Consider the following 17426-nt stretch of genomic DNA (forward strand, 5'->3'; position numbering starts at 1 on the left):
AGTCCTCGAGCTACCTCCGAGTTAGTTCCGAGTTAGCCAGCAACCAGTCAGTTGTATTCTGGCATTTGGAGTATAGTATTTGTGATACTGCAGATAGCAGTAATTGTGAATCTGTAATTTGGGTGATTGTAAGTGCGAATGTGAAATAAAATTCGCTATATCAAATACGGCGTGAAGTTATTTGTCGCGTTATACGCCCAATACGCTCAACATGTCACAATATAATTAGTCTGATGTTAGTAAATCCTGTCACTAGATGCTACGTAATATGTGCAGTGTGACGTCAATTACAATTCATGTCCGACCACACACGGAGAAACAAACGTTTCGGGTTACTCGGACAATGATCTAGGAGTGAAAAATATAGTTATTTAACGTGAAATTAGGAAATTTTACATATTTCCATATCTTCGAAAAATACCCATTTTTTTTAAAAGTATCTTTCTGTCCGAATGTAAACTATAACAGAACGATGGCTAAAATTCTTATTGAATTTTAGAATTTATGCCAATAATTAACGAAAAACTGGATGTAATTAATTCATATGAAATTCTGTATGGAATTATGCAGGTTCCGTAAAATCCCATTTTATGTGTTAACAATTTCAAATTCCAAATTTTGAGTCTGGAAAATTTAAGATATCGGAATTTGTATTAGGGAAAATTATTCAGAGAATTTATAGACTTCAATCATTAACCGGCAGTTTACGTTCATGTCGCGATATCATTAAATGATGCATTTGAAAGGAAATATACACCCCAGATTATTTCCAGAACTTCCTGCTTTTCCAGTAAATTATCATACCTTATGCAAGTCTTTCGAATTACAATAAGATTGTTCCTTGATGGGGAAGGAGATGCCTTTAATGTCGTTGCGGAAGAAGCAAATCGGAACACTTGCACCCCATCTGTGTTACAGGGCTGTCCGACTCCATAACACTAAGGGGCCACATAGTATCCTGGGTACCTACCCACGGACCATATTATAAAAATGTTTTGGCATACCGATGGCAACATGTGCCCTACATTTGTAGGAAAAGAACTGGATGCCAGAGTTAAAAAATATTAATTTAAACTAAAGTTTCGAGGTAAACAATGCTTAAATTTTAGCAGCTAGAGGTTTTTACTAGTTTGTATCGATACAGCACAGGATTAGGGAGTCATGCTAATTCCATAGTTTTCTGAATTATTTATTAGGTGTGTGGAATCAGTTGAATCATTATATAAAATATTCACTGCGAAATTTTCACACACAAAAAAAAACGCGCACGTTTTGGGAAATTGAAAAATGCTGTCGTTGGTCCCTCAAAACCAAATGGATTATAGCGAACTGGACAACCCCTGGTGAACATATAATTACCAACGGCCTTGATTAAGGTTTATGAAGATTACTTAAAATAGGAGATATGACATGCAACTTTGCGGAAGCCAGCTATGTCTAATTTCAACAATAGGTGTGGAAGTGTTCATGGCATAGAATCTCAAAATCTATCAAACTGCGACCCAATCTAAAAGAACGCATCAATTTACGCGACCCTGCTTGATATAAAAGAGCGAGAACGTGAACAGATTTACAAACACTCTGTGTTTATCTTAAGTAATAAAATGCTTCTGTACAGTCACGGTCAAATCGCCATATGTATCACTTTCTGCGGCTATTTTCCCGAAATTCCTTTTATTAAAACTTACCGACTGACTTGTCAAAATTTTGCATGGTTACAACTGTATCTTAAATACGTCCTGAAGTCTCGTCGACCCCATTTAGAGCAGGTTGCGACCACAAGGAAGGTGGAATTTGAGAAAAATAATTCATGGAATATATAGAATATTCAGTTTATGACCCAATAAAACTATAATTTATTATGAGTCCTTGATATATATGTTTTTACAACAAAATCTCCCGGGAATGGTTTATAGGATATATAGAAAATTCTATTTATTGCCTTATATTGCATAAACTAGGCTTTATTGTAGGTCAGTATGGCTGAAAGTCAGAACTATCAAAAGTCATTTGGTAAAATTCTCCCATTTCAAAATTCAGTAATCTGTTTGAAATGTGGCCGCGCCATAGCACAAGCTGTTAGTCGCTGGCTTCCCACCGCCGCGGTCTGGGTTCAAACTCGGGTCTGGGTAAGTGGGATTTGTGGTGGACAAAGTGGTGCTGATGTAGGTTTTCTCCGACTACTTCGGTTTCCCCTGCCAATCTTCATTCTACCAAATTCTCCATCATCATAATCACCCGGGGCAGGTACAATAGCCCAATCAGTAGCCCCAGTGCCGAGTGGATCCAACTGGACTCCCCCCCCATGCGAAATTTAACCTGTTTGAAATGATTTGCCGGATATATGGAAAAGTCAATTTATGATCTTCTACAAAATTGCCTTTAATATGAACAACATGGCTGAAAACTGTAATTACCCTACTGAATTTGTTGATAGTCTGCTTATTGAATTTTGAAGAATATTTACCCAGCGGTACATGTGATGATAATAGATCAAAGGCATATAAATTTCGCGCAAGGCCGTCCTCTTTACTTTGTAAAGAGCTTCTAAAGGAAGTAGCGGCTCCAGTCTAGGAAACCGAGATTAACGGCGTGGGGATCCGTTGCGCTGACCACCCGACACCCTCTATCCGCAAAAGTTGGCATTAACTTCGCCGACAAGAGACGGTCGCTCGGTCGGTATAGACCGCTTGCGGACTACAGGCCACGGAGTTTCTTTGGTAGTGTCTAAAACTACATGGCGTCTAATAATAGGATGAATAGCGAACAATGAACTAGATATATTTGGGAGGAAGTGGCCGTGGCCTAATCGGGAAACTACTCAGGCATTTCGCTAGAGGGACTGAGGGAAAGCACGAAAAACCTCAGTCAGGATAGCCGATGTCCTGGCCGAGGTTCGTGCCCAGCACGTCCCGAATACATTTCTAGAGCGAAGCTGCAACATCAACCCGGTCGTACTCTACTATCAGGGCGGCGTTAGATGGACACTGTTCGTAAGAACTGCGTCGCCCGTTCGGAGATATTCCTGACCTGTGGCCTGGCTTCAACGTATTGACCTGATAAACATACATAATTTTGTGGTGGACTTCCAATTTACATTCTCATAACAATCACTCCTTAGGGCGAGAGCACATCAAGGAAACTTAGTAAAACTCTAATTCAGAGTATGCAGTAAACAGAATAGCTAATTATATCTGAAATATGAGCGCTAGATTTAGTTGAACGCCCCTTGTCAACTATGTCAAAATTGTGCAGCTACTTGTGAATGTAGTTGGTTGAAGCACTATGCTACAAGCCGGAAAGTCGTGGGTACGAGTCCCAATGAGATTTTTTTTTTTCAATTTACCTGATGATTCCAGCCTCACTCTGGCCCTAGGATCGACTCAGCCACTAACAGAAATGAGTACTAGGAATATTACTGGGGGGTGAAGGGCGACCGACGCGTAAGGCTGACAAACTTACCACCATCTGTGAGCCGATTGTCTAGAGAATATATGGGAGCCTCAACGTCTCAAAAACCTACGGGCTTTCACGGCCTGTTACTGGGATAATTTTACTTTTTTTTTTATCTTTTACTGCTGAATGTGTTATATGGTTTGTACTTACTCAGTAAACCAGCCATGATAACTTTCCCTTCAGTTTTCAATTTGCTATTTCTAAGAGATTTTCAAAAGCTCTCCAAATCAAAATTACGAGTTTTGTAATTCTACTGCTATTTTGCCTCACACTGAATGAAGACAAACCAGAGAATGCCGCTTTTATACTCTGCTTTTCATTAAGCACTCTTATGGCGAGTCACAGGTTTATCTAGCAGGTGTAAAAATGTAAAGTTAAGTGCTATTGTGTTCATGAAGGACAATAAAGATAGGAGCCTGTATTCTTTTTTTAGGAACACTTGACATTCATATGACATAAATGGAAGAGTATGTGTTACTTTTGTGTCTTATATTTTGTATCTGGTAAGCAGTTTAATGTTTAAAGTTACTGGAATATTTTCTGACGTAATCTGATAACCAAACATGACAACAGTAGCTTTGTTCAACATAAATTTGTGTTAAGTACAGAAGTAGGTCTGTTTCTTTTGCATTTTTGAGATATCATTAGGTAAGCATTAAAATGTTTTGTAATAATTTATTGCTTCCTCTTTCTCTTCGATAATATTATCTTGTAGCAGTGCTTTTTAGTGTTGTTGGCAATTGTTCTCCTTCCTTAAAGCATTCATTAAGTAGAAGGGTTTACAATTGCCTTGAAACTGAACGTGGTGTATGTCTTATTAACGAACATTTTAGGATCCTAATACGGAGTACTATTTCGCATTAAAATCATGCAAACGTAGCCACATTTACTTAAAGGTGCCTTATTATAAACGATATTTATAATTGAAGCTGAGGTTTTCTTGACGGTTAAAAAATGAGTTAATTTAGGCTAGGAGTAAATATATAAATTAAAAGTTCTGGCCTGGAAAAATTGATGTCAAGGGATTCGAAACCACGATATTCTGTCCATCAAAGGGGACATATTTTATGGCACTAATTTTGTAACAGCTGACATCGAAGGTAGCAAGCAACAAGAAGTCGTTCCGTTTGCTTCAGATTATGTTAGTCCCGAAGAAATGTCCTCTATCGCTTCAGTACAAGTAATAGGGGCCCAAACGAGGAAGGCCACCTAGCAGGTCTGCCTTAATAGCATAGTTGGCCTAAGATTATTTGTTTCGAATACAGCCTTATCCAGACAGAAGTGCAGATGAAGATCTGCAGAAAGAAGGATCCTCAGCTATCACGGAGCTCAGAGGCGAAAGCCATTGGAAGATGATAGGAAAATGAACATTCGTTCACAACAGATTGTATGATGCGCTTAAGAAGAGACAACTCTTGCGTACATTTTAACTTTGTTGACAAACACACAGGGATTTAGTCGTAATTTTTTCGTAACACTAATTATTTTTGACGAATGAACAGGTGAGAAATTGAGACGTGTGAGATGTCAGTGATGGTGCCACGAAGCATGTAGTTTGGAAGAAGAAAAGATCTGCTATTTCGGTGCGAAGTTATTCATCAGTGTGTAAAGTGAAAAAGTAAAGGTATCCCTGTAACAGGCCGTGGAGGCCCATAGAGTTGTGAGATGTTGAGGTTCCCACATTATCTAGACAATCGGCTCATAGATGGCAGTAATCTTGTCAGCCCTACGCGCCGGCCGCCCTTCATCCCCAAGAACATTCCAAGAATATTTCTGGTACTCATTTCTGTTAAGAGGCTGAGTCGACCCCAGGGCCATAGTGAGGCTGGAATAATTAGATCAAATGATCTCATCGGGGATCTAAACAGTGACCTTCCGGATTGTAGTATAGTACCTCAACCAACTACGCTACCGCGTGCCCCTTCATCAGTGTGTATGTAAGCTAAATTTACTTCACTGTATATGTTTTATTTTATTACTATAGACGCACGGAAATTTATATTCATCTGAATTTGACAATATTTGCCCACGGTAATAAATTTTGTTAGAATATTTTTATATTTTTAAATATCCAGATTGATTCATACATGGGGATACTCTAAAAATATTCCATATTAGGAACCCTTAGAGAAAATATAATGAACTTGTTGCACTCTCTGTCAGTTTTTATATTTTTCTCCATAGGTTATCCAACGACGCTTTAAGTATCAAGACTATACAACTTTGGACGGTAGGATGACAGACGCATGGTGACGAATTGAAAAAAATTTCGAAGAAAGTGGTCTTGGTCTAATGTAGGTAGTATCCGGTATTTTCCCGGAGTTACTGAAGGAAACCACGAAATCAGAGCACTTACCGAATTACATTCTCGAGTTTTACTTCTAGACCAACCTGTCAGGCGTTTTATTTTTTCAAGCATATGGTTTAATTTTGATTCAAATTTGAATTTGAATTTATTTACGTTCCTTAGATCCAAGTACAGGTTTACACCATAGGATATGGAACAAGTCAAGTACAATATTAGTTTTTCTTGAAAAATTAACATTATAATACTGTAATTAATGCTAATATGCTAATTAACATAATACCGTATTATAATCTTATTAATTTTTCAAGTAAACTAGAGATAAGTTAAAGCTATCCTTTTAACAGGCCGTGGAGGCCCGTATGGTTGTGAGAAGTCGAGGTTGCCATATTTTTTTAACAATCAACTCACAGATGACGGTGAGGTTGTCAACCTAATCCTTGCAGCCTCACTATGGCCCTGGAATTGACTGAGTCTCTATCAGAAATGAGTACCAACAATCTTCCTGGGCGAAATGTTGGCCGGGGCGTAAGGCTGACCTCACCGTAATTTGTGAGCCGAGTGTATAGAAAATTAGGGAGCCTCGACGTCTCATAACTCAATGGGCCTTCACGGCCTGTTACAGGGGTAGCTTTATCTTTTACGGTCGAGATAGGAGCAGGCATAAGTAGAGGTCTTCGTATAGAGAGCTAGTTAAAATTATCGGATGTAAGTGAAAATTGAAGTGGGTCGGCACATTACTGTAAAATTCTCAAGTGCCGAATTTCGGTAATATCCATCCAGCCGTCCTGAAGTTCTGCGTGTGCAGCGAAAGAACGGATGGACGGAGCGATCACAGGGCTGGGAACGAGCGTAAAAATAAGTTGCTTTCTGTACACCACAGAGTTCCAGCACAAATCGGGCCCGAACTAATCATTTAATGACGGCCTGCCCCACAAGAAACATGTTCTGCAGGTCGAAAAGAATGACATGGTTGTACATGCAAGAATCTAGAGACGTAATTTTATCTGCAAGTTGTCAGCACAAGTAACAGGTTTCGTTTTTTCCTTGGCACTACAGCCCCAGTGGGCTTAGGCCTACCTCCATGAACTTCTCCGTTCACTTCGGTTTTTCTAGATCTTACACATTCGGTAGGACTCCTTGGGCGGGTGATCAGCTCGCCGCAAGGCCTTTACCTGTACACAAACACAGAAAAACGAACACACACAAACTAAACATCCATGCCCTGAGTGGGATTCGAACCCACGATCTCGGTTTCCAAGCGAGAGAAGACAGTACATGCCTCAGACCGCTCGGCTACCGTGACCGGCCAAGTAACAGAATATCTCGATGAATACAGTGCACGGCAATACTTTAGTATTACATATTATTACGCGTTAATTGAGTCATTAAATGTGTAATTACAGTATACGCCTCTTTTGCAACTTTCAGCTTCGAGTAGGCGAATATACCTTTCTTCTTGCGCGTACAGATCTTGACCATTCATTTAAGCCATTTCTCATTCTCTAATTGGGCTCTTAGTGCCCAGAGATTGGTGAACCTGACTCATAATGCATATTCTATTTCAGGCAATAGCCTGTTCGGACTGAACGTGAAATTTGGCCTGTCATAAAATGAACGGAGCTACAGGGCATTTGAAATTGAGAGAGAAAGAGGAATACCTAAACAAAACGAGAATTTCCTAAATAAGAACTTTGTTTTTAGTTTTGGCAATTAACTTTGTTTTGATTTTTAATTTAATATTATCTTGGTACTATTAAGCGAGCTTGGAAGGGAATTTACCATAGATGAAAGAAACAATTGGACCCTTTTCATAAACCATTTTAATTATAATACGAGAAAAAAGATAGACATGTAAATGAGAGACACAATATGAAAATGAAGCTTGGTTAATTAATTTATTGTAATATGAAGAGTCTCAACTAACTTATCATAGGACCCTAAGATGACGAAGATGGTGAAACCTTGAGTCATAAAATAACAAGAATTTTCTGACATATGAATAGGCAAATTTTGATATATGACTCTACTCCACGTAATCAACTATAGGCCTACTTCAACACACACAAAACTACCACATCCTTGGTCATCTGACAGCCTATGATAAACGAGTGTCTGATAATGAAGTAAATGTGTTTCATATGCTGATTTCCTAAAACAAAACACTGAGGCTATTTTCCATATTACAAATATATGCAAATATATCATGTTCAATGAACGTCAAGCCGCTGAAGGCCACCATAACTTTACGCTGAAAGCCACCATATCTTTAAACTTTACAACTACTCACACAGCAATGTTACTGACTAGCGAATGAAAGTAACTCTGATATCGGTACCGCATTACTTACTTACTCGTGGACCTGAGCCCTTCTTGATGAGCAGCCAATTCTGCAGCTACTCAAGAACTTCCCAGCATTTTATGGAACCCGAAGGTTCATTACCATGTTCACAAGAGCCCCCCACTGCTCCCTATCCTGAACCAGATCAATCCAATCCATACCACCCCATTCTATCTTTCTAAGATCCATTTTAATATTGTTCACTCACCTACGCCTTCGCCTTCCCAGTGGTCTCTTTCCTGCTGGCTTTCCCATATCCTATATGCATTCCTCGTCTCCCCCATTCGTGCTACATTCCTTGACCACCTCATCCTCCTTGATTTGATCATTCTAATTACACTTGGGAAGAGTACAAGTTATGAAGCTCCTCATTATGCAGTTTTCTCCAACCTCCTGTCACTTCATCCCTCTTCGGTCCAAATATTCTCCTCAACACCCTGTTCTCAAACACCCTCAGCCTATGTTCCTCCCTTAAAGTCAGAGACCAAGTTTCACACCTATACAGAACCACAGGCAAAATTATAGTTTTGTATATTCTAATTTTTATGTTTTTGGACAGCAGACGAGAAGACAAAAGGTTCTGGACTGAATGGTAGCAAGCATTACCCGAGGTCAATCTCCTCTTAATTTCCTCCTGAATCAGGTTTTGATTTGTTATCGTTGTTCCCAAATATCTGAACTGTACCACATTTTCAAAACATCTGTTTCCTGTCTTTATGTCATGATATTGCCCTGAATTTTGGTGACGAGACAGCAACATACACCGCTGTCCAAAAAGTATCGGACTTTATTTTTTGCCGCTGTAAGTAATGGCCAAAGGGTTGGGGAAACTGAGCGTAGTGGTAGAAGGGACTTTCATGCGCATGCGTAATTTTTTGCTGACTCGCAACACTGTCGGATGCGTCTGTGGCTGCCAGATAGCGAAGTGGTGAAACACGTGTTCGTCGCATTCTCGTTTCGCTCAAGATGACGGAACGCTTGGAGCAGCGATGCTGCATTAAGTTTTGTCAGAAACTTGGGGATACCCAAGCGGAAACAATTCGCAAAATTCAGCAGGCTTTCGGCGATGATGCAATGGGGGTCACTCAAATTAAAGAGTGGTTCAACCGCTTTAAAACATGGCCGTATGTCGGCGGACAGTGAGCAGCGTTCCGGTTGACCGTCAACGAGCCAGAATGCTGATGTCATGGAAAGGTGCGGACATTGATCATGGAGGACCGTCGTTTGGCTATCCGTGAAGTTGCTGATGAGGTTGGGATCAGTAGAGGTTCCGCAAACATAATTTTAACTGAGGATTTGGGCATGCGAAGAGTGGCAGAAAAATTTGTGCACAAGCTGCTTTCGCCGGTGCAGCAACAACTCCGCCTTGAGGTCGCGCAGGACATGCTGGAGTGCGCCAACAGGGATCCTGAGTTCCTGAAGACTGTGATCACTCGTGACGAGTCGTGGGCGTACGGATATGACCTGGAAACCAAGGTCCAGGCGTCACAATGGAAGCATCCAACATTCCCGAGGCCCAAAAAGCACGACAGGTTCGGAACAATGTGAAGGTGATAGTGACTGTTATGCATCATCAGTACGCACCACTAGGCCAGACTGTCAATAAGGAGTACTACCAAAAAGTCCTCCGCCATCTTCGTGATGCTGTACGGCGCAAGAGACCGGAGCTGTGGGACGCACGCAACTGGCAGCTGCATCATGACAATGCCCCAGCTCATTCATCATGCCTGATCCAGGGTTTCCTGGCCAAGCACGTATTGTTACAGCCCTAAACTTTTCGACTGTATTGAACAATTGAATGCTCGTTGTCGGAAGCTGCACTTATAGAAATCGGGTATTAAATGGCTCATTCAAATCCGTAATCATTAATTTCTACTTGTTGTTAGCCCTGCCATATACTCGTACAATTAAATGCCTGCAAGAATATAGGAGTCATAATTTCTCATAGACGTAATGGCTTCTTCTACTTGAAATCTGTCAGTTCCTTTAGAAACAAAGAGTCGTACTTACTGCTATCTTCGTGTTTAACATCGAGAACGTCGTTGGAAACCTACAATGTACCAGTCAAAATTTCTCTTTTTCTTCCGCTGCTCATGAAAAGAAAGAACAATTACCATCTCGATTTTAAAGTGAAGATATTTCATACAATAATTAGTCCAGTGATATCTACGAAAAGTCAAACCACCCAAGAATGTAAGTTATATAGTGATGAAGGAAATATGTTTGGAAATTCAAGTTTGTTATAAGGTTAATTACATAAACTCAATGCACTAAAAAAATACTGTAAGCTTAGATTTATAAGTTACAGAATTTAAATAAATCTAAATAAAATAAACTACACAAACTTATATGAGCTTATATAAACAGACAAGCATTATATACTGAAAGGATTTATGAAATGAGAGTGAAAGGTGTCTTCTCTGATGGTACAAACAGAACTTCTCCTCTCGTGCTTCATGAAGATGCTTGCAGAATGCACCTTAAGGGCGAGTGTGCCTCGTGCCGCATGCTGTTTCATACGTAGAAGCCACTTAATGTAGGCCTAAAGAAATTAAGTTATCTGTACGCATTTGTGCTTTCCTTTCACAGCAGAAAACGCAGACCATTTCTGGCTCTTGTTTGCTGCCGTTCGCCACCCCGAAAATTCCTTTCCCTAAACTACTCAACCTACGAGTATTTAGACTGAATGATACTGGAAGTATGTGCTGACTGTTGTCATCTCGGTCCGCACTGGTTAAATAGACTCTATACCAACCACTCTCACGAAGCTCAGTACTTTGTATGTCCAGGAATTTTTAATACGATATGAAATGTAGTGCAGTCTCAAATTGAAATATACTGCACTGTTTCCAGCTCTAAGAAAAAAGACATAAGCTGACTGTAATTGAGCACGTGATGAGAAGACGTGAACCTGAAGAAAGTGGAATGGAAGAAGCAGCAGAATGGAGAAAATTATATAACAAGGTGTTTAATAATCCGTTCTTTTCATAATAATTGTCGCGTACTAATTACTAATTAAGTACTAATTAAGTACTATGCCATGAAGGCGTATAGGGGAGTGCGTGTATAGATCCACATTTCTTGACCTCGGCACTAGTTGGAGGTGAGTGGTCAGCTTCACGCCCCGGCCGCTTTACCCCATGGGAAAGAGCCCCCGGTATCAATTGGATAGGAGTTTGGGTGAACCTCAGAGCCGGTCTGATCGACGTGGAGAAGAGGTAATTCTTCATTCCACCAGGACTCGTATTCTGACCCCTCTGTCATCCAGCCCGTACCCCGTGGTTATACCGACTGCGCTAGATGAATCGATGTATTGAACACTCTGCAGTCGTAACTACAAATAACTATAACGCTTCAAAATATTACTGGAACAACACGTAAATAAAGTCTTCAACACTTGAACACGTGAACACTTCAACACTTCAGCTCCTGGAACGAATTCGGTGACTATGAAGAATGCCATTATCTGCGATGTGACGCCGTGTAGATCTTGTGTGAAGCGACGATTCGGAGGAACATACGTAACGCCTCCATCTTCAGGGTGGAGGGTCGAGATGGATCAAAGAATCCTAAATTGACACCAGATGTTTGGGGCCTATCATTTATATATAGACTGCAAAATGTGGAGGAGAGAACAGAACCTGATGGCACCCCTGCTTAGTTATTTTTATTTTTCTAATTAAAAAATTAATTCGTCTGTCAGCTCTCCTGTTATAATGTTCCGGCGAAGCGTGGATAAGTCACCTATTTCAACGTTACAGTAATTGCGTTCTTAGCCGTTGCCGCGGAAGGCTTTCAGTCAGTTAAAGTTACACTGCTTCTATCAAACCCAAAATAACCGAAGTTCTATAGCTGCCTGTGTTACATAGGAAATATGTCACTGAGCCGTTGTCTAGCTATACATAACACAATATCATCAGGGTAAGTGAATCAAAGGGGTGAGACTGGTAGGATGAATACTGCGGGTGAGGGAAATATGATATACTTAGAACATTTTTGTTGGGAAGTAAAATGTAAGATATTTCTGGGGATATCTAGAAACATATGCAATTATGATATTAAACAAATAAGATGTGGGAGTGTGGATTGGATTTGAATGGCTTGTGGTGGAATGATTGGCGAGTGCTTAGAAGGCATAATGGAATTTCGGGTTCCGTCACATTAGGGCAATTTCTTCATCAGTTAAGAGACTAATGGGAAATCAAGAAGAATTCGGCTCCATGAAATTTATTTCGTTTGTTTGTTTGTATGCAATCTGGAAACGTCACTTGCAAGACTGTCGGTTACAAATGTTCCGCTCTGTATTACTCACGCGATACAGACACTTGGATTTATGGTTATAACTTATAACGCTTCCAGGAGACTCCTCAAAGTCGATAATGCACTCCACCCCACCGCACCCCACCCGTTTTGGTGGAGGATGAGGGCAGATTTCGTGGCACACTCCGAAGAATTGGAACACGCTGACTGACATAATATCAATGACTAAATAAAAAAAATGAAGGTAACAACATCTGTTGTTTTTGAAGTTATTCCATCGTCCGGTATTCTAGAAAATATAAACCACTATGTTTCGGAAACTACATCTGTTTCCGTCTTCAGGTGAGAGGGTGAGAAAGAAGCATACTCAATTGGGCCCCTTAGAAAAAGCTAGTGAATGATAAATTCTTTCTAAGGGGCCCAACTGAGTAGCTGTCTTCCTCCCCTCACCTGAGGACGGAAGCAGATACAGTTTCCGAAACGTCGTATTTTTTGTTTACTAGAATACCGGATGATGGGAAAAGTCCAAAAACCCAGTAATTATGTGTGGTATACACCATAGTCAGAACCCTTTAGAATCTACCCAATCTGTTGTATTACAGCAGGCAGGCTCAGCTCCGCTGAAACAAAGAAACATCACTGGACCTGATTCCAATTCGAATCCAGTCCACAGCTCCTATACGAGATTTGAGATTTTCACGACAGTCAAATCTGAGTTCTTCTGGATTACGGTACCGTGTAATCTTGTAGGAGATTATTAACATTTCGGAAGAACCTGCTGATTTCATCTTCAGAGCAGGCCACAATCTACATCACAACCTCTATTTTCCTAAGGTTCCTTTTTGACCTAATTCACTTACTTAGTCAGTATAGCGACTAGGCTACAGGAGAGGCGGTCGAGGAATCTAGGTTCGACTCTCGGAAAAGTGAAGAGATTATTATACTCTCCATGGAGTTCAGATCAGCTCTGAGGCCCACCCTGCCTCCCTTAAATTGGGAATCAGGAGCAGTTTCCTCGCCGTTGAAGCGGCCCACTCACTTCTATCAAGTGCCGAAGGCGAGAATGGTGGAGCTGCACTTACACTCGCCCATACGCCTTCTTGGCATGGAGCTTAATGATACAAACACAGAGATAACTTTGTCGTGTGCACGCGCCGGTTTCTGTGCCCCGTGACAGTGGGTCAACCAAATGGCGTACTTTCGTGAAACTTTGTATGAATAACATATCACTAGAGGACATCTGAATGTTATAGTTTTATTATCTCCCAACTGTGACCCTTTCAGTATGTAAAACAAGAGTCACCTGTACAGAACAATATTTCGTTTAAATATGTAGGCATGTGGATATCTCTCACAGCACGCAAGGAAACGGCACGTGGATAAGCTAGACGTGCTAAACCTTGGGAAAATGGGAAAACTGGGGCGAGAACGTAGACCAAACACAACAGAATATGTCAACAACTGATTTGCAAGCAGTGCGACTGCGCCACCAGGGAAACAGAACGAGAGGAGGAATGCAGAATGCCCAACCACGGTCACATAAGGAAGTGCTACAAGAACGCCGAAGAAACTGCATAACACTACAATCAAGATGGCAGATACTAGCTAGAATATACACATATAACAATACTTTAAACAATAAATATAAACGAGAACAACGTATGAAGTACTATATGACAAATCACTCGCTCACTCACGGAAATGAGCCCTTCTTGATAAGCCGCCAATTGTGAAGTTGCACAAGAAATTTCCAATATTTTATGGAACCAAAAGACTCATTACTGTGTTCATAAGAACCCTCCAGTGGTCCCTATCCTGAGCCAGAACAATCTAATCCATACCATCCATACCCACCCCGTCTCATATAAACTTGGAATCAGGGGCAGAGTCCTCGCCGTTGAAGCGGCCCACTCACTATTATAAGTGCCGAAGTTGAGAATAGTGGAGATGTACTTACACTCGCCCATACGCCTTCTTAATGCATATATTTTCTAAAGTTGTTCTTAGAGATTTTAAGAATAGCGTAAGTCCCGATGTGTGGTAATTGAAAATATGCACGAGTCGTTGAGAAAATAAATATGCATCATACAGTGCTTAAAAATCTTATAACTATTCCCTTCTTAACTTTCCGTGAGCTGTATCACTTCGATTTTCTTGAAAAGTGATATATAACGCATGAGAGACTCGATAAAATTAAAGGAAATTACACAGCCCTAACGACTAGAAACGGACAAAGTGTCGAGTTTGTGAACGTGAGAAATTAGTTCTGTGAAACCAAAGTGATGTGGAGAAGCTGACCGATGTCCGTACGGTACAACAAAACCTTATGCCAACGCAGTCTTACTTTTCAGGAGGCAAAAAAACTGTATCTTGTTCTGACGGAAAATATAACAGAGACTGAAAGAATTCTATTAATTTATTTTAGTATTTTAGTGGACCTGTCGTATGACAGATTACTGATGAAAAAAATAGTCAATTGCGGGCCGGTCAGGGTAGTGGAGCCGTCTAAGGCATCCACCGTCTTCGATCGCTAGGAATCCGGGATCGTGGGATCGAATCCCACTCAGTGCATGGATATTTGGTATGTGTTTGTGTTTGTGTGTGTGCAAGCGCGCGCGTTTTGCTGTGTTTGTGTACAGGTAGAGGCCTTGCGACGAGATGACCACCCGCCCAAGGAGTCCTACCGAATGTCCAAGATCTAGTACACCGAAGTGAAACGGAGAGTTTCATGGAGGTAGGCCAATGTCCAAATTGGGGCTGTAGCGCGAATGGGGGGGGAGGGCGGGAATAGTCAAATGCGAAAAATTTGAGTAAATGAAAATCTCCTTCGTTATGGCTAAAAATTATGCATTTCAATTATACTCTTCAAGAAAGTAATGAAACTTTCACAACTTCAATTTAACGCTCTAGGATAAAAGAACATACATTTATCTCCCCGGAATGCCTAAAATACGCCAATGTTTTCCCTTACAACGAAGAGTACTGAAGTAACGAAGTAGCCTATTCTTTTATCACGCAACTATTTAATATCTGTAACTGTCATTCGATATCGCTTTTGTCTGTATTCTAGGCTCCATACATAACTCAAAGATCCCATGGCGAACACGACAAGTCCATTCTGCAATGTCAGCTACAATTTATTTCCGATCAGGCACACAGAGACAAACGTTTCAATGTAGGCGAAAATGTCTGTCCACTTAAATTTATAATTGTTCATTACTAAGTCAATTACGATACTTTTTAAGGAAAGATAGGCTTATATCATGTCGGTCTGTTTCTCCTCTCAAATAACTTCTGAATAAATGGATCACCTTCCACGGAAGTTGAACATGGCACCTACATGCAGAAGGTCTTATGTTGATATCATTTTTGTTTCCTATAAATTCAAAGCGGTAGCCCCACGAGCACCTGGGATGAGAGCGAAACTACTGCTTTATAATGCAAAGTGTAGAAATTGTACATCGTGTTGTGTCTCAGAAAAATATGTACCTTTCTGTTCCAGTGTAAAATTCGACACAGTGACATCGACGGTTCTTCCTTTAGTTTTGGATTCGATGCCGATAACTAGCAATGAATGTGAGCTAATTATGCTAAGTGTTGCATAGAATTAGACCACAAGGACCCCTACGAATTTTGTACAAACATACTTCACGTGTGTTAACAATTATAAAGCAGGTGTCCGTGGGAAATGTGGAGATTGCAAACCCTTGTTTTATGAGTTCGTACTGGAGAAAATTAATTTCTGTTATCTTTGTCATATGGACTTAGGCATTTGCAAGAAGGAAAAACACTATAATTTATTAACGGAACTGTTTGTTTTACAAATCAATTATCAACAGACCAATCTTCATTCCACCAAATTCTCCATCATCATCATCATCATCACTGCATGGGGCAGGCTACAATAGGCCAATCAGTGGCCGCCGTGCCGAGTGGGCCCAGTTGGACCCCACCCCCACTAAGCGAATTAATCAATTATCACGCCTTCTGTCAGTCGTTCGACTTACGTAACGATTGTTCCTTGATGAGGATCTAGGAGTCTTTAATCTGCCGTTACCTGGCAACGAGACCGAACGGGTGTACTCCTTAATATGTTACAGGGATATCCGATTTCATACGACTGTTTGCTCAAGCATGTGAATAAGAACTGGACCTAGCGTGTTGAAATATGCTTATTTAGGTTGAAGTTCCCAAGTCTACCCGGCTGAAACATCAGAAGTTAGGTTAGGTTTGCTAGACCGCATCGATATATCACACGATCATGGAGTCAAGCTAATTCCATACTTTCTTAGTTATTTATGTATTAGGTGTGTGAGATCCTTTGAAACATTACACAGAATATTTAGTTAACTCTTTTCATAATATTTTGCAGCAAAATTCCTCTTCTTTAAAGAAAAGTAAAGCGTTAACATTTTGGGGGGGAGGGAGAAGGAAAGGCTAGTCTGAGGTACAGTAAAGAATAAACAGGCGTGCCGCGATTTGGACAGCCTTGATGTACACAACGATTTTTTTTGGGGGGGGGGATTATCAAGCTTACTTAAAATCGGAATCATAATATGCAAATTTTCGGAAGTTTACTATTTAAAATTTCAACACAAGCTGTGGAAGTTTACACGGCATGAATTCTCAGATGTTATGATACTGCGACAAACGTAAAATAGCTCATAAATTTACACGAGGTCTTATAATGTACAATGACAGGAGGAACCTACATAGGTTTTCAAGCTCTCTATTCTTACAAGCTATAAAATATTCCTGTACAGTCACGAAAAATCGTGAATTATCTCGCCACCTGAGGCTACATTTCCCGAAAGCACCTGTATATTAAATCTTACTGACTTCTTGAAATTGCGCAGGATAAAACTATATTTTAAATATTTCTTGAAGTTCCAGTGATCCTATTTACAGTAGGTTGCGACCTTTCGGGGTGGTCAAGACTAGCAGTTTGGGAAACCATAATTTACGGGATACAGGAAATATTCAGCTCATGTCCTGATACAATCTAAGATTATTCTGGGTGAATATGGCTTAAAATCGGAGTTAACGATTATGGTTTTCAGAAAG

The 17426-nt window shown here is 40.4% G+C and overlaps 1 protein-coding gene across 1 annotated transcript in view; it reads right to left on the reverse strand.

Moving 5' to 3' along the window:
- The window catches only part of LOC111861321 (allergen Bla g 4), a 12439-nt gene extending 8688 nt beyond the window's left edge, over positions 1 to 3751 (reverse strand). Inside the window, exon 1 of the mRNA XM_023845781.2 lies at positions 3607 to 3751. Within this exon, the coding sequence (XP_023701549.1) occupies positions 3607 to 3622 (16 nt within the window). The 5' untranslated portion in view covers positions 3623 to 3751. The remainder of the gene's footprint in view (positions 1 to 3606) is intronic.
- Positions 3752 to 17426: the final 13675 nt, after the last annotated feature.

Source organism: Cryptotermes secundus, unplaced genomic scaffold (genome assembly GCF_002891405.2).
Source record: "Cryptotermes secundus unplaced genomic scaffold, Csec_1.0 scaffold221, whole genome shotgun sequence".
Lineage (NCBI taxonomy): Eukaryota > Metazoa > Arthropoda > Insecta > Blattodea > Kalotermitidae > Cryptotermes > Cryptotermes secundus.